Source organism: Ranitomeya variabilis, chromosome 5 (assembly GCF_051348905.1).
Source record: "Ranitomeya variabilis isolate aRanVar5 chromosome 5, aRanVar5.hap1, whole genome shotgun sequence".
Lineage (NCBI taxonomy): Eukaryota > Metazoa > Chordata > Amphibia > Anura > Dendrobatidae > Ranitomeya > Ranitomeya variabilis.
Genome location: NC_135236.1, coordinates 126163030 through 126181977, shown reverse-complemented (window position 1 = coordinate 126181977; position 18948 = coordinate 126163030). Strand labels below are relative to the sequence as shown.

The window sequence follows — 18948 nt, the reverse complement described above, 5'->3', positions numbered from 1 at the left end:
CCACCAGTTCTCTGCATCTTGAGCTGTGTATAACCCCCACGCACACCACTGATTGACAACTTTGTGTACACTGTATATGGCCCGCCAATCAGTGGTGAGGTGAATATGCTTGACTACATGGCAGCAGATTTACTAGTCTTCCACTAATCCCCTGGCTGATAAAACACTGATTTTATCAAAACTACACTAACCAACCCATTAAGTAACACATCGCCAAAATCTGCTGTTAATGCAAAAAAACAAAAGAAATGAGCTGGAATATAAGTTGGTATGCATGTAATGTGTAGGTTCATGTTCACACTGGCCACTAAGCAGACAAAACGTAACATAAAAACAAAATGAGCAAATACCCTGTAGTTAGTAAATAAATAGCAATAGTGCATGAAAATAATAAATGATACTTAGTTAACATTGTTTTGACTACAAAATCCTGTAAAAGCCATACCCCCCCCCACGTCAAGGTGACCCTACTCGTGATGGTCCTAACCTCTAGTATTAAAACCTTACCATATGTCAAATGACATAAATGTGAATAAGAGCCGAGCAGGACCGAGGCCCCAACTAAGGACACCCAGCCATGGGAAGCTAGATAAAAGTAATGTCCAGCTCAAAGAAAAAAAGATTCCACACCCTTATTTGCACACTTGAGTGCAAAAAAACCTAAAGCAAAAGCTGAAAGAACTGACCCTGGAATATTAGTTAGCGTGTAGGTGCCTATTCACACTGGCCACTAAACAGATAAAAACAAAAAGAGCAAATACCCTGCAGTAAGAACATAAATAGCAATAATGCATGAAAATAATAAAGTACTTAGTTAACGTTGTTTTGATCAAAGAAACATAAAAGCCATCCCACCGCGACAAGGTGACCTTTTGATCAAAACAATGTTAACGTAGTACCCCATGTTATTTTCATGCACTATTGCTTTTTACTTACTGCAGGGTGTTTGCTAATTCTGTTTATATCTTGGGTTTTATTTTGCTGCTTTTAGATTATATGGCTAAACCTGGTGACAGATTCCCTTTAAAGTGAACAGAGCTAAATTGCAATACCCCACACAATCTGATGACAGGTGTGGCGATGACAGAGGGCAGACTACGTCTCCTAATCTCAAGTGACCATTTTAAGCTGCTCTATCCTGAAGAAAATGGACCCAAGATCAAACCTGATCCTTTTTTTTTTTCTTAATGCAAACTTGCCTCTTTTTTCGCTTGTTAACCCCTGTGATATAAAATTGTGCTAAGGTTTTGGAGAATTGCATTCTTTTGGGGGTTTTTTTGGGCAAAGACTGTACAGTAATTGAAATGTTTCCTTATGTCTAACTACAAGATTCCGAATTCTTTGTATTCTTCTGTTAAGCCTGCATGTGTCAGGTCACGCGGGTGCTCTTGGGTACGTTACAGTGCACAGATTTTGTTGACCGAACGGCCAAGTACGTAGCACCAGAAAGCTGTCACCTCTGAGTCTAAGACTTGTACGTTAAGTGTCAGCAGGCTGAGTCGTGGTTGTACAGCTCTGTAATGTTTCTCATCACATTGTCTGACTTAATATATTTTACAACTGCGTTTCGTCAGCCAGCGGAGATTAGTACACTCGTGCCAGTGTGGGAGCGCCAGTCATGGCTTGTCTAGGTCTGGAGCGTGCCGCTGCTATCTGTGGCAGGCCGAGCACAGTATCAATCAGTGACAAGTGTTTTGTGTCTTTTCTCCGTAGGTCATCCCATTAGACATTACTGTGGAGCTGCAGAGACAGATTATGTCGGAGCTGGAGATTCTGTACAAGGTGCGTGAGCTCGGCGTCTATGTTTTGGGAATTGTCACAAACGAGGCAGAGCGGGCTGACAATGCCATTTTTCTCTACTTTACAGTGCGACTCTCCATACATAATCGGGTTTTATGGGGCATTTTTTGCAGAGAATCGAATTTCTATCTGTACGGAATTTATGGATGGTGAGTTCAGATCCGTATTAATCTGACTATATGTGAGCATCCGAGAACTTTTGCTGTTCTGTGAGCAGTATATGAAGGAGGGCTACTAATAAAATGACAATGACGGCTATTCTTCACATCTATTTGGACTACGGTGGCATGCCACTGTGGACATCGAATTAATAGAACAAGAAGTGGTAGAAAAAAAGCCTCCTAGAGCTTTTTTTTATCTCATTTCTGTTTTCAGCACCTTAAAGACTGAACCGTAAAGACTATAATAGTTGTGATAACTGGTTGCTAGGAACAAATTGCCTTAAAGGGAACCAGACCGCTGATCCATGCTGCCCGAACCATGGGCTAAATGTATCAGACACTGGCTGTATGATCTGAGCCAGGTTTGTTTCCCTCTGAAACGCTGCAACGCTTCAGAGAAAAATATGTTTTAAAAACCCCTGGGGAGCGAGCCACAAAGGGAGACTATTTGGGCAGGTGGGTACCTGGCGGCTTCTCCCAGGCCTGTCCCTGCATGCATATATAGAGACAGACCGATCACTCAAGGGGAGAAGCTGATGGTGACCTGTCTGTCCAACTAGTCTCCCATGTGGCTCAATCCCCGGGGGCTTTTAAACTGTATTTTCTCTGTAATGCCGCAGCGTTTCAGAGTCATACATACCTGGCTCTGATCACACAGTTAGTGTCTGCTAAATGCTGCCTGTGGATCGAGTAGTATGTATCCGCTGTCAGGTTTACTTAAAATTCCACCATATACCATCAACAGGTTCAGGTGATGGTCTAATATTTTTAATGGGGGTGTTGGTCAGTAGACATGTCAATCACGCATGTCCACCTCTATGGCCTTAGACCTCTCTTGGCATTAGACACACAAGCAGATTCTTTGTCTAAGTCCACGTCATGCTTAGATGTGCCACATATCTCAGAATTGTCATGACACTATACTTGTTGAAACCCGTGTATACCTGAAATATATAGTCAGGGGTGTCTCTAAAGCTAGAGTCCATAACCGTACGGCATCAATCCTCAAACTTGCATTATTGGCGGGGCACAAAAGGTTGTGAATCTCTGATCTTGAGGAACCATGACTTTTTTGGTGAATAAGATCCTCAAAATTAAGGAAAGTCATTCTAAATGTTGACTATAGGAGCAGGTCCTTTTTCACAGAAACACCACACAACCAGAAATGGGCCACCTTGGGCCCAGTGTAGTTCTGTATTATGTGATGATCTGGATGTATTGAGCATTCCACAGACAGTGTTACATGTGCACAATGTGATCGATTTTCCTTCCTCAATCACACAGGAGGATCCCTAGACGTATACCGAACGGTTCCTGAACAAGTCCTGGGAAGGATTTCTGTTGCAGTGAGTTTTCCTTCATATAAAGCTAAATGTCCATTTCTCAAGACTACGTTATTTACTACTTTTATTTTATGAGTTTGGCTTTTAAAAAACAAAACAAAAAACAACAACTTTTGGTTGGTTCCGAAGAGGCTTACATGGGACACATTAAGGGCAGGTGCAGAGGAGCGTATCTTAGAGTGGTCTGAGTGCGATCCAATAAAACATTGGATCACACTCTGACCAATGTTAGTCTATGGGGCCATGCACATGTCCTTTTTTCCTTGGACAGTGACTCATGATCAAGTTTGATCTTATAGTCTGGTCACACTTGGCCATGCAAGTCAATGAATGCATGGGAAACATCGATTTCCGCGCACTCACAGTACGGAGAAGATCAAGACTTTTTTTCATCTATTTTCTCATCCGAGAGAATCTCATCACACTATGCTGATGTGAGCAGGTTGCGGGATGCAGTGACGGACAGGAGATATAGCAAGGGTTTACAATTTTAATGCACACTGGGATACTCCACGCAGGGAGGTTAACTCAGGGTTGGGTAGACAGTTCAAAAATATGGATAAGATGCAGGGGTTAATAAACAGTGGAAAAAGGTATTTACAGTACTTGGGGGGTTAACTTATCCTGTCAGACGTTTATGAAGGCGTGGTCGTCCCAGAATAGGTGATGGCGCCAACAGCGGCTGATGCAGCGCTTGTCCAATATGGTCCTGGAAGTAATGTTGATCCGTCTTCTGGCGGCAGCGGTTGGTCTCCGGTACCTTCCGCTGAGCCCCTAGTCCATGTACTGATGTGGCTGGAGGAGAGTGGGCCACGGCACTGTCTGAGCCCAACGGGATCCGGCAGACATACACTCGTGAATCAGGGCGCAGATGACCGTCCTTCACCCAGTCTCTCTCTGGCTGTATAGGTGCAGTACTCACTAGCCCGGAATGCTCAACACCGCATTTTGTGGTCACCAACGGGCACACTGCTCGTCCCTCCTCAGTCTCTGTCAGCGGTGGCGGGGAAGCTCGAGCGCGGGCCTGTGCTATACTGATACGCAAGGGCCGGAGCACTCACTTCCCCCTGCTGCGCACTGTCTCTTCCCGCCAAGTCTGCCCGTTTCCGCACACGCTGAGTCTGTAAACGCTTAGATTGGTGCGGTCCCTTAAGCTTTCCCCCGGACAACAGAGGAGACAGCCCCGACAGTTCCGGAACCAGCACATAAAGGTACCCACGGCACGGTCCCTCTTCTTACACTGACTCTGATCAATCTCTGATCACAATATGATCAGACTGTCAGTTACATAATTGATTTTGATTTTCTCGGATGACAATAAATGCACTCGTCTGCACCTACCCTAAGTAAGATCATCCTGAGAGGGTTGGTGCTTCACAAAACAGAATCTCTGTTCTCTTAGCTCCTGCTATTAGAAAGCTGCCTAGATGTCATGAGTGTGCTCCTCCATTAATATATGTTCGGGACTAGGTGGTTTTTAAATCTGCCAGTTTTGTAGACAATGTGCAATAAACGATTCCAAATTTTGCCACCATCTTTCAAATGATAAATATGAATTCACCCTAATATAGGAGTCAACGGAAAAAAAGGTACCAGGTAACTTCACAGATTACCATTTAATAGAACATAGTTGTCTGAGAACTAGGCTAGACGCTGCTCCGCTCCTATTCAGATAAATAGGATCTGAACTGTTGCACCCAGAAGCGGCCACTACACAAGTGAACAGAGTTGTGCTGTTTGGCTCCATTCATGGTTTATGCTGGAGCTGAGAACAGCTGATCGGTGGGGTGTCAGATAGTATAGGGATCAATATAATAATCCTAGAAACACTTCAGGCCAGCTTTACGCACCCACGTTTTACGTCCTGACCCTCCTGGGCTGTTGAGTTTGGGACAGTCCGTACATCATGGTGTCCGCTCTTCGCCAGTCGTTACACTGGCTGCCCATTCATTACAGGATACAATTCAAACTACTTGTTCTCACCCACAAAGCTCTCCACTGTGCGGCACCCCCTTACATCTCCTCCCTCATTTCTGTCTATCGGCCTAGCCGACCGCTGCGCTCTGCAAACGACTTTCGACTAACCTCTGCACTAATCCGTACCTCCCACTCCCGACTCCAAGACTTCTCCCGTGCTGCGCCAATCCTCTGGAATGCTCTACCCCAAGATATTAGGACCATCCACAACTTGCATAGTTTTAGGCGCTCCCTCAAAACTCATTTGTTCAGAGCGGCCTATCACGTTCCCTAATCAGTCATTTTAGGTTTGTGTTTGTGTAGCCCATTCACTATCTCCATCTATCCCCCACCCCCTGAAGATGGCTGGACCATCATTGTAAATACATCATTGTAAATACACACCTGTACTTTGTATCTCCCCACCTTATTGTACATTGTAAGCTCTCACGAGCAGGGTCGTCTTATTTTGTCTTATTTTGCTTTATTACTGTATTGTTAACATTGTTACCTATGACTGTTGTGTTTGAAACTGTTAAACTGTAAAGCGCTGCGGAATATGTTGGCGCTATATAAATAAAGATTATTATTATTATTATTATCACGGTCTGTACTCGGACCGTGAAACATGATGTGTGAAGCCGTCCTTAAAATATTTACACAGGGCAAATGCTTCATAATTTAATATTATTTCTTCTTGTTTTCCCAGGTGTTGAAAGGCCTCACATATCTCTGGAGCCTAAAAATTTTACACAGAGGTAATCCTCTCCTCCTTTCACTTGATTTTATGTGATGTATTATTTATGGCTGTGGCTAAATGATGGCAGCAAACGAGGAGCACGGCTCCACCTGTAACACGAAGGTTGTAGGAGGAGGTGTGGTTGGCAAGTAAGTTGTACATTAAGGCATTACAAGGGCCAGCCTCAAGGTTATGCAGGCCCTTGGGCAACAGAGTCCCAGTGGGCCAATCTTCAATATTAATTTTCCTCCTCAACATTTTTTGAGAAGGTGAAGTGACAAAAAAAAAAGCTATCAATTTTATCCATTTTTCTACACTTTTCTTTTTCAGGATTTACCGTGTGGGATAAATATTTTTATTTTATTAGTTTGGACCAGGGCTGTGAAGTCGGTAAGCCAAACCTCCAACTCCTCAATTTCCCTGGCTTCCGACTCCACAGCACAGCCTCATCACTGAGCATGTACATAAAGAGCAGCACAGATTCATCTCATCTACGACTCCACAGCACAGCCTCATCACTGAGCATGTACATAAAGAGCAGCACAGATTCATCTCATCTACGACTCCACAGCACTCATCACTACTGAGCATGTACATAAAGTGCAGCACAGATTCATCTCATCTACGACTCCACAGCACTGGACACTACTGAGCATGTACATAAAGTGCAGCACAGATTCACCTCATCTACGACCCCACAGGACTGGTCACTACTCAGCATGTACATAAAGTGCAGCACAGATTCCTCTCATCTACGACTCCACAGCACTGGTCACCACTGAGCATGTACATCATGTGCAGCACAGATTCACCTCATCTACAACTCCACAGCACTGGTCACTACTGAGCATGTACATAAAGTGCAGCACAGATTCATCTCATCTACGACTCCACAGCACTGGTCACTACTGAGCATGTACATAAAGTGCAGCACAGATTCCTCTCATCTACGACTCCACAGCACTGGACACTACTGAGCATGTACATAAAGTGCAGCACAGATTCACCTCATCTACAACCCCACAGGACTGGTCACTACTGAGCATGTACATAAAGAGCAGCACAGATTCCTCTCATCTACAACCCCACAGCACTGGTCACTACTGAGCATGTACATAAAGTGCAGCACAGATTCATCTCATCTACAACTCCACAGCACTGGTCACTACTCAGCATGTACATAAAGTGCAGAACAGATTCATCACATCTGCAGAGCACTGCTCTGTTGAAAGGTGTTTACAGACAAATGTTCGTATGAAGTCTTTTTACCTGTGAATATTGTTTGGCAAAAGCTGATGTGTTGGCAGGAAAATGCTGCTTAAAATATGTCCATTTTTTTTGTTGTGTGTTTTTTACATACATTTTTGTTGTGGATTTTTTCCCACTCATTAGTATGGGTGAAATCTTCAGCAAAAAAACTGAAATAATTGACATTATGCTGATTGAAATCTGCACCAAATCTTCAAAGAAAAAATAAGCAACGTGTACATGTGACGTCATGATTCTCATCACTTTGTTGGCATCAGGAAACCCTTCAGATTTTGTGGCAAAAATGTGTAGATAAAACATGACAAAAACGCAATGTGTGCACAGGCCCCAAGATGTGCCATGCCTGCACCGTTCTTCCTTTAGATTTAATTATAGTAATGTGTCATACCATGATGCCATATTACTACATATAGCCATAGAATAATGTGCTGTCATATTTGAGTAATCATTCCTCAGGTTTCAGGTAAAGGCCGTTTTTACATGAGGCAATTATCGTTAGGATCAGAACAATTATGCGCATTCATAATCCTAATTGCCCCTTATAAATCAGCAAAACCGTCCGCGATGAACGATAAAATATCTTTATTGTCGGGGTAATTGATTGTCGCACATAAAAAGCAGAATGATCAAACACACACGTATGGAGAGAGGTCATCTCATGAAATAAATGTAAAAAGAAATCTTGGGATAGGTTTCCCATTTTTATGCACAGTAGTACACCCCAGACAATACTGCCATATTATGCCCAATTCATATGCAGAATCCAAAATTTGTTCTTATTGGATTTTCTAGTACTTTGGGATGTAGATCAGATTGGTGTGGGTCGGTTACTAGTACCCCGATTATTAGCTATAGTTTTCACATAATTCTGCAAATCCGTTTTCAAAAGTACATCGCCATATGCAGCAAAATAATATTGAAATTTTTTTTCAGTTTGCTCCTGGAGTTTCCCAATTATTTTCACTCTCTAAAACTGAACTTGACCACCCTTTAATTTAGACGTTAAATTATCCCACATCACTAGGACGTCCCATCAGTGTGTGATTGGTGCAGCACAAACCAATAATACTGATCAAACCAACTGATCAAAAAGAACCAAGTAGATTTATTACTAGTCGTTGTGAGGTCTCTAGAGCATATCGTACTTGGGGATATGCAAGATTGTTTTACATGTGGCCAAAACCAGTTTTATGGGGTGGAAGACTGGGCTATATGTATTTTTAGAGTGACTACCAAAAATGGGAACCTCAAGAGCAAACTAAAAATACCTGGTACTATTTTGCAGTATTTAGTGGTAGTATTTGAAAATTGGTGTGCGGTATTATGTGGTAACTCTATGGCAGTATTCTGTGGGCTATATAAAGGGAACACCAATTATTGGTATTACATGTCATCTATCAGTCTGAGGAGTCAGCTAAAAGTTATTTCAGGTTTAGCTTCACCTTTACTTTATACCACTGATCCTGGACCTCATATGGCACAATGTCAAGTTCTTACAGAATGATAAACTAGTATTTTATCTCGCCTACATCCATTTACAGTCTGTAATGTAATGCCTATATACGTGATTTTGTTTAGCTCATCACAAATACATGCATTCTGTGTTTTAGACGTGAAGCCTTCCAATATGCTGGTGAACACCCGTGGCCAGGTGAAGCTGTGTGACTTTGGAGTTAGCATACAGGTAAGTCACGTGGTCACCTGTAGGCCAGAGACTTACGCCGTCCACAGTGTGACTATATCTCTCCTCTCACACATTACTGTACACCGAGTCATTATACCACTGGACATTATGGGCCGCTCCAGCAGGTGAGGGGTTAAAGTGAGTAACAGATGATGTGGTAATTACTAATGGGATTGCAGCCTGATTAATATGCGTTCTGGGGAGTTAGGAGAAGATCGGTTCTGTCCGCACAAAAGAATGAGCTGGGGGAAGGCTTCCAGGGGAGACTGTTATCAAAAATAATAATAATTAATAAAAATGAATGTTGAGCAAAACAAAGACTGCGAGGTCTGGGCAAGACCCTCCTCCCAAATTGTAATTAATTTCCATCTCTAGACCTCCCCAGAGAGTACCCATCAGGTTGACCCCTGACCTTGCTGTCATGTCACTTTGAATAGGCCCCTTCACTCCCCCGTACTCGGCTCGAGACCACAGGACTCAGGGGGCCAGCAGCTATTCTGTGTGGCCCCACCTGCTGCACCGCCATCCTCACACGCTGCGGTATTGTGTGTCTCTGGCTGTCTGTGTCTATCTCCTGCACATTGTGTATCTGGGTCCATCCGACGCTTTGGAGCATTTTGACTCCTCTTTGTGAAGTGCTACCATAAGTGTCTGACATTTAGGAATGGCAGCGTTACAGGGGAATTCTGACCAAATCTACACGAATCAGCCATAACATTACATCCACCAACAGGTGAAGGGAATGATGCCGACCATCTTGTTACCATGACACCTGTTAAGGGTTGGGATATGTTAGGCAGCAAGTGAACAGTCAGCTCTTGTAGGTGATCAAAGGGGAAGAAATAGGCAAATTTAAAGAGTACCTACCACCAAGCCGGGGTTGTCCTTTTTTGTCTAATAAACAAAAGTGGTGGGCAGCCCCAATGGGTGGTTTTTGTAAACCGCTGATAAATAAACCTAATGTCCCCTAAAAGTCAGTTGACGTGATATTTAGAAAAATCAACAATTTGGGGCTTCTCACTCTTTTATTAAGTAAAATGGGCAGCACCAGATAAGTTGTAAGTAATCTTAAAATTAAAACTGTTTTTTCCAAATACACTATTAACCTGCAGATATGTGGTTAATCTGTAGGTTAATAGGGCTCTAAAGCTCTGTCGGTGCCACACTGAAAGCCCGAATTCAGGGAAGAAATCCACTTTATTCCTCCCGGTAGTCTTCGGCTTTCAGTCGTGGAGGCGCAGCCGGCGTGGCTTCAGTCACCGCTCGATACATAGTGAGCAGTGGCTGTAACTGCACCATGGCACTGACTGATAGCCGGTTACAGTAGTGATGTACTGCAGAGTCGGCTGTCAGTCAGTGCCGTGATTAGAGCGCCAAGTGAAGCCGCACCTCTATGACTGAAAGCCCTAGGCTACCGGAAGAAATAAAGTTCATTTCTTCCAGGCAGCTGGGCTTTTAGTGCAACAGATGCATGGCTTTAGAGCGCTATTAACCTCATATCTGCAAGAACATTTTTTTTTCTAGTTCTATTAATCTGCAGATTATCTCCATATCTGCAGGTTGAGTTTTTTACATGATCAGTTCCCTTTAAATATCGGGGTGACTTTAATGAGTAGGTCAATGCAAGTCTAAAACAGTAGATTTTGTGCAGTGGTTAGGACTTGCTAAATGTACCCATAGAAGGATGTTCGTTGGGACATTTCAGAACTGTATGGTCTGATACTACAGAAGGGCTACTGTGGCACAAATGGCTAAAAAGGTTAATAATGACTATGATGGTAAGGTGTCAGGACACACTGCACATCACTGCTTGCAGTGTAGCTGCAGACCAGTTACACTGCTCATACTCAGCCCTGTTCACCTCAGAATACCAATTACCTCCCATTGAGTATTATTTAAGGGCAGTGGCCTCTTTCAGGAGACTGTTGCCCCTGTCCTACTCCACAAATTGCTCAGAAATGGATTGAGGAGCATGAAAGTGATCTTGAGGTGTGGACTTCTCATATTCCCCAGAACAAGGTCAGATTGAGCATCTGGAGGGATGTGCTGGAAAAACAAACTCGATTACTGGAGGCCACCCATCAAAACCTACAGTTCTTATAAGATATGCTGCTAACATCCTGGTGCAAAGGATACCATAGGACGCATTCATTCCAGCAGGCCACTAACGTTCATGGGTCTGCTCAAACTGTCAGAAACCGACTCCATGAGGGTGGTATGAGGGTCAGCTTTCATAAGTGCCCAACACCGTGCAGGGCAATTGGCATTTGCCAGAGAACACCAAAATTGGCAGATTCGACATTGGCGCCCTGTGCTCTTCACAGATGAGAGCAGGTTTCTCTTGGAGCACATGTGACAGACTCTGGAGACGCCGTGGAGAACCTTCTGCTGCCTGCAACATCCTCCAACATGGCCAGTTTGGTGGTGGGTCAGTAATGGTGTGGGGGGGCATTTATTTGGAGGGCTGCACAGTGCTCCAAGTGCTAGCCAGAGGTACCCTGACTGCCATTGGGTACCAGGATGAGATCCTCAGACCCCTTGTGAGACCATATGCTGGTGCGGTTGGCCATGGGTTCTTTCTAATGCATGACAATGCTTGGCCTCAAGTGGCTGAAGTGTGTCAGCAACTCTGCATGAGGAAGGCATTGATGCTATGGACCGGCCTGCACTTTCCTCAGGCCTGAATCTAATAGAACAAATCTGGGACATCGTGTCTTGTTCCATCCACCAGCTTCACGTTGCACCACAGACTGTCCAGGAGTTGACTGATGCTTTAATCGAGGTCTGGGAGGAGATCCCTCAGGAGACCATCCGCCGCCTCTTCAAGAGCATGCCCAGGCGTTGTAGGGAGGTCATACAGGCACCTGGAGGCCACACACACTACTGAGCATCATTTCCTTGTCTTGAGGCATTTCCACAGTTGGATCAGCCTGTAATTTGAGTTTCTACTTTGATTTTGAGCATAATTCCAAATCCAGACCTTCATGGGATATTCATTTTGATTTACATTGGTCATTTTTATGTTTTATTCTTCTCAACGCATTCCACTATGTAATGAAAAAAGATTAGCAACTGGAATATTTCATTCAGTGATATCTAGGATGTGGTATTTTAGTGTTCCCTTTATTTTTTTGTATAGTGTAGTAGCCCAATACCATTTCTCATAATTTCTCAGCCCACTTAATACGTAAAGTGCCATGATAATCCTGAATTATGCAATTCCCATACTTCCAACATAATACTTCAATTGAATGTAATAGTTTTGGTTTGCATCTACACTTCTTTTCTTCAGGGAAAAGGCTTTGGTGAACTTGTCAACTAACCTGCTACCCATTGAAACTGACATCACGCATTTTGAAATGAACACCCATCCATACAATGTAAAGACGCTAGTGATCTTTCAGCTAAGCGCAAACTCTTAGTCACCAGGTAAAGGTGGTGGTTATGACATCTGAAAGCGCATGGAGCACATGTTCTCTGCCACTTTTCTGTAAGACCATTAGTTTGAGCTTACAGTAAATCTTGATGATTAAGCACGTTTGCTTTTATTTATAGTGATTCTCACTCAATGGTCCAGTAATCCTCACTCAGTGGTCCAGTGATAATCATTCACAGTGATCCAATGATCCAGTTAGCCTCACTCGGTGATCCTTACTCAGTGTTCCAATGATCCTTACTTAGTGAGCCCGTGATCCTCACTCGGTGTGAGCCCGTGATCCTCACTCGGTGTGAGCCCGTGATCCTCACTCGGTGTGAGCCCGTGATCCTCACTCGGTGTGAGCCCGTGATCCTCACTCGGTGTGAGCCCGTGATCCTCACTCGGTGTGAGCCCGTGATCCTCACTCGGTGTGAGCCCGTGATCCTCACTCGGTGTGAGCCCGTGATCCTCACTCGGTGTGAGCCCGTGATCCTCACTCGGTGTGAGCCCGTGATCCTCACTCGGTGTGAGCCCGTGATCCTCACTCGGTGTGAGCCCGTGATCCTCACTCGGTGTGAGCCCGTGATCCTCACTCGGTGTGAGCCCGTGATCCTCACTCGGTGTGAGCCCGTGATCCTCACTCGGTGTGAGCCCGTGATCCTCACTCGGTGTGAGCCCGTGATCCTCACTCGGTGTGAGCCCGTGATCCTCACTCGGTGTGAGCCCGTGATCCTCATTCGGTGTGAGCCCGTGATCCTCACTCGGTGTGAGCCCGTGATCCTCACTCGGTGTGAGCCCGTGATCCTCACTCGGTGTGAGCCCGTGATCCTCACTCGGTGTGAGCCCGTGATCCTCACTCGGTGTGAGCCCGTGATCCTCACTCGGTGTGAGCCCGTGATCCTCACTCGGTGTGAGCCCGTGATCCTCACTCGGTGTGAGCCCGTGATCCTCACTCGGTGTGAGCCCGTGATCCTCACTCGGTGTGAGCCCGTGATCCTCACTCGGTGTGAGCCCGTGATCCTCACTCGGTGTGAGCCCGTGATCCTCACTCGGTGTGAGCCCGTGATCCTCACTCGGTGTGAGCCCGTGATCCTCACTCGGTATGAACCAGTCATCCTCCACGCTCGCAGTCGTCCTCCACACTCGCCTTCATCCATTGATCCTCAATCTCAGTTACATTTGCAGTTTCAGCTTCTCTGTTTACACAGACTGACCTACATCACCATTCAACCACCATAGTACCATAGTTCTCAGCAGTTTACACAGGATGATGCACCAACAAGAAAGATGATTGTTTTCGCTGAGCAAAACATCATTTTGCCCAAGGAAGGAGCATTTTGCTCATTCATCGGCCAATCAGCAACCTGTTTACACCGAAAGATTATCATGAAATGAGCGTTAAGAACCTTCATTCACAATTATCCTTCAGTGTAAATGCAGCCGAAGTTTCTCTTCTCGAACTTCGATTACCTTTTTCTGCTTTAATAAAGGATTGGATGGAGCCATACAAAGCACACATTTCCTTTTTAAGTAATTTTTCTTATGGTATTGTCTGCGGCGGCGTTCTAGTCACACGTTTTTCTTATGATCACCTCCAGCTATAATTAGACATTAGAATACTCCATTCCTCTGACTTCTTTACCCAAATTTTTATGCAGAAATGTTACTTGGTAAAGTAAAATGTAGAGTAATGCCACATTTGTAAGTAACCGTTGTAGATCTCATCTATGAGCCATAAGCACTTCGCTATGTTCTTGTAAATGATGCTTTGTACATTATGTTTCCGTGAATCGTACTGTACCGGAGAATGCCGATACTTACAGCAGGCCAGGGGTTTGTCTAAATGGGAGCTTCAGCACCACTAACAATCGCTTTGCTCACACATCGGAGTGGAAGCAATAAGTGTAATCATTTTCTGTTTAATGCCTGCAGATAAAAGCACTCTATATATTTTTTATTTTATCTTTTATGTCATCACTCCATTTCATTCTCCTTTTGTTTGATGAGTGGATTAAATGAGAAATAATTGCCCGTTTTATGCAATTGTTGGTTTAACACCATCATTCCCTTTCTGTCCTAGCTGGTGAATTCTATCGCCAAAACCTATGTGGGCACAAACGCTTATATGGCGGTAAGTTAGACAGGTATATTGTGGTTATATCTTTCATTGCAGCCTGTACTTGTACACTAGGAACTGTAAAACTGTATCCTAATGCCAGTATTTCTGAACAACAACAAAAAAATGTATATATAGATTATATTATACTATGTTTTGTATATTTTGAATCAAATATCTATGCAACAACCCATTTAATCCACACAGGGAAAGAAATCAACCCAAAGACGTTCATAAATTGTTATGTAATAATGAGAAATGACACAGGGAAAAAGTATTGAACACGCTTACTGAAATTTATTTAATACTTCATACAAAATCTTTTGTTTGGTGATGACCGCTTCAAGACACCTGTATGGAGAAACTAGTCGCATGCTTTGCTCAGATCTGATTTCGGCCCATTTTACCACACAAATTCTCTTCAAATCCTGAAGGTACTGTGGGCTCCTTCTATGAACTCTGAGCTTTCGTTCCTTCCATACATTTTCTATTTGATTCAGGTCAGGTGATTAACTCGGCCATTCTAGCAGCTTTATTTTCTTACTCTGAAACCAATTGAAAGTTATCTTGGCTGTGTGTTTGGGATCATTGTCTTGCTGAAATGTCCACCCTCATTTCATCTTCATCATCCTGGTAGATGGCAGCAGATTATTATCAAGAATGTCTCTGTACATTTGTCCATTCATCCTTCCTTCAAATATATGAAGTATGCCAGTACGGTATGCTGAAAAACCGCCCCACACCATGATATTCCCACCTCCACACTTCACTGTAGGTATGCTGTTTTTTGGGGTGATATGCATCCTCTTTTGGCCTCCAAACATTGGTGTATATTATGGCATCCAAAGAGTTACATTTTTATGTTATCTGACCAGACAATATTCAACCAGTATTTCACAGGCTGAGCAAATTGTAAATGCACTTGAACATGTTTTTTGTTCAGCAATGGAGTCTTGTGTGGTGAGCGTGTCTCCTGGCTATGGAGGTTAAGTTCATTACTTATAGTTTTCTTTGAAACAGACCTGGAATCAGCAAGTACAACTTTCTGTAGCTTTTCACAGATGGTTCTTGGCTCTTGGACAACTCTTCTGATAATTATTTTCACTCCTTTGAAATCTTGTGGGGAGCATCTGTTCGTAGCCAATTCGTGGTGGAATTATGTTTTTTCTACATCCGGATTATGATCCCAACAGTGCTCATCGGAACCTTCAGTAGTTTAGAAATTCTTCTGTAACCAATTCCATCAGTATGCTTTGCAACAATAAGGTTGCTAAGGTCTTGAGACAGCTTACTGGTTTTACTCTTCATTAGATGTTTCTTGTGTAGCGTCTTTATAATGAGACACCTTTTTATAGGCCATCAGTTGAACCAGCTGGATATTCTTTTACACTAAGTGACAGGATTGATTTCTAACTACTGATAGATTTCATTGGTGTCATGACTTTCCATGGCTTTTTCACCTCTCTTTTTTCATGTGTTCAATGCTTGTTTCCCTGTGTCATTTCTCATTATTACACATAACTTAATTTATAGACATCTATGGTTTGATTTATATGCCTGTGTGGGTTGGACAGGTTGTTACCAACATCTGCTGAGAATTTCATATCAATAACACCTTTTAGAAATAGATGTACTTTGAAAATTGGTGATGTGTTCAATACTTATTTTACCTGCTGTGTGTATGTATGTATATATGTATGTGTACAAGTGCTTCACACTAAATTAGAATATCATCAAAAAGTTAATTTATTTCAGTTCTTCAATTCAAAAAGTGAAACTCATATATTATATAGTCATTACAAATAGAGTGATCTATTTCAAGTGTTTATTTCTGTTAAAGGGAACCTGTCACCCCCCCTCCCCAGGCGTTTTTAACTAAAAGAGCCACCTTGTGCGGCAGTAATGCTGCATTCTGACAAGGTGGCTCTTTTAGTTCTGGTTGCTGTAACTGCCGAAATCAGTTTTGTTATTTGTCCAAAATACCTTTTCTTCAGTCAAGGAGGCAGGCCTTTCCCCCCTGCTGCAGACGCCACACAGCCGTCAGTCATGTCTTCTTGGCGACGGGCGCCGCCTCCTCACCGCTGTTTTGAAAGTAGCTGGCGCCTGCGCTCTTTTCTCCTGCCTTGGGCAGGCGCAGTGAGCGCTGCCCGTCTGTCCTCATATGCAGTCTAGCTGACTGCGCCTGTGCGGCCCACCTGCCTGTGAATCCCAGCCCCGTAGTATGAATAAATCATAACACACTGCGGGGCTGGGATTCACAGGCAGGGCGGCCGCACAGGCGCAGTCAGCTAGACTGCATATGAGGACAGAGGACGGGCAGCGCTCACTGCGCCTGCCCAAGGCAGGAGAAAAGCGCGCAGGCGCCGGCTGATTTCAAAACAGTGCTGAGGGGGCGGCGCCCGGCGCCAAGAAGACATGACTGACGGCTGTGTGGCGTCTGCAGCAGGGGGGAAAGGCCGGCCTCCTTGACTGAAGAAAAGGAATTTTGGACAAATAACAAAACTGATTATTTCGGCAGTTACAGCACCCAGAACTAAAAGAGCCACCTTGTCAGAATGCAGCATTACTGCTGCACCAGGTGGCTCTTTTAGTTAAAAACGCCTGGGGGGGGTGACAGGTTCCCTTTAATGTTGATAATTATGGCTTGCAGCCACTGAAAACCCAAAAGTCATTATCTCAGTAAATTAGAATAGTTAACAAAAAAAACACCTGCAAAGGCTTCCTAAGCATCTAAAAAGGTCCCTTAGTCTGTCTCAGTAGGCTCCACAATCATGGGGAAGACTGCTGACAACAGATGTCCAGAAGGCAGTCATTGACACACTCCACAAGGCGGGTAAGCGACAAAAGGTCATTTCTACAAAAGGTCATTGCTAGAGAAGCTAGCTGTTCACAGAGTGCTGTATCCAAGCATATTAATGGAAAGTTGAATGGAAGGAAAAAGTGTGGTAGAAAAAGGTGCACAAGCAACCGGGATAACCGCATAATATATATATATGTGTGTGTTATAATTACAGGAGAGATAATACCATGTACATATACGTGTGTGTGAACGCTGTAATATATATGTGCAATGCAGAGATATGTTATACGTGTGTGTGTATATATATGCTCATCATATATTGGTACTGTATCTTGTATAGGGTGCATAGGACTCCTGGGTTCCTCAAGGCTTTAACAGTACCAGATCTAATCCACAAGTTTATTGGGACAGTAATTAATTTGAGGGTCTGTTTGATGACATGAAGGGAGATCCCAGTTGGGTATTAAACTGATTGGCAGATGAAGGGGACATCCATCTGCTAATTGGAAAAGAGGATTAGATCCAACAGACTGGACACATCTATCCCATATTCTCTAGCTGTGATAAAACGTTCTCTCTTAATTATATACATGGAGTTCAGTTTTGGATAAATCTTAAAATGACTTTCCAGCTTTACTGACATGTTCATTTTAACAAATGCTTGTACTTCCCATAAAATAATAATTTTGAAGCACCTCATGTTGTTACTGTTATTCTTCCTACACGTTTATGAATGTATGGACAGCTAGAATGTAGAATGTAGGCCCTCTGCACCAGTCTGTCATTGTTACTATGTTCACCGCGCTATATATTTGTATCTTGTATGTTATCCCTTCTCATGTACAGCATCGTGGATCAATGGTGCTCTAAAAATAAATAATAATAATTTTTTAGGCATCAGGTTTGTCCCTACCTTTCCGCTGCCTGCAGTCAGTTGGAAGCCTTCTCTAGCAACAGTCCAGTAGCATTATAGGATATGAAGGCAAATCTTTGTGTCTCTTCTCCATCTCTCGTGTCTGATAAACTGCATATAGGCATAACTGAAAGGTGGGATTTCAGTTCAGGGTAGGCAAGCTATCAGACCATGCATGTTGGAAAATGACTGTTAGGAGGTTCCAGCACCTATGATGCAGGTAGAATGCTGATGGAGAAATGTCTACTCAAAATGTGGAGTTGGTAAGTTACAGAACATGAGAATTGTGACAGTTTGTAGATAGATTAGACTATTAGAACGCAAAACAGTTTTGACTTATGAGGGATACGACATGTAAGACCATTCATGCTTTTCTACAGGTTTAGTTGGAAAAGACAGGTATGTGTAAAAATCTGAAGCATGTTAAAATGACTTCCCACAACATGTGTTGCAATGATTTCTCATCTGCATAAAGTACAGGTGCTAGCGATCCTTCAGCTTAGTGCAAGCCCTTTACTCCACAGCTAAGGTTGGAGGTTTAGGCACCCAAAAGCACCTGGAACTTGAGGTCTTTGCCAGGTTTCTGCAAGTAGTAGTTTATTGAGCTTGCAGAAAATCCTGCTTCTGAATAGGCACACGTTTGCTTTTAACTCTAGTGTCACTTTATTACCGGTTGAGTAAAATGTGATTTTGCCACATACAGAACCAGGGTTGTGAGTTAGATGTATCTGCAATGCCCAGGTGAGAGG

General features: G+C 43.5%; 1 protein-coding gene across 1 annotated transcript in view; it reads left to right on the top strand.

Annotated features, from left to right (window-relative positions):
* The window catches only part of MAP2K5 (mitogen-activated protein kinase kinase 5), a 166073-nt gene that overhangs the window by 96751 nt on the left and 50374 nt on the right, over positions 1-18948 (top strand). Inside the window, exons 10-15 of the mRNA XM_077263250.1 lie at positions 1714-1782; positions 1868-1949; positions 3246-3307; positions 5970-6018; positions 8879-8952; positions 14451-14501. Coding sequence (XP_077119365.1) covers positions 1714-1782; positions 1868-1949; positions 3246-3307; positions 5970-6018; positions 8879-8952; positions 14451-14501 — 387 coding nt within the window. The remainder of the gene's footprint in view (positions 1-1713; positions 1783-1867; positions 1950-3245; positions 3308-5969; positions 6019-8878; positions 8953-14450; positions 14502-18948) is intronic.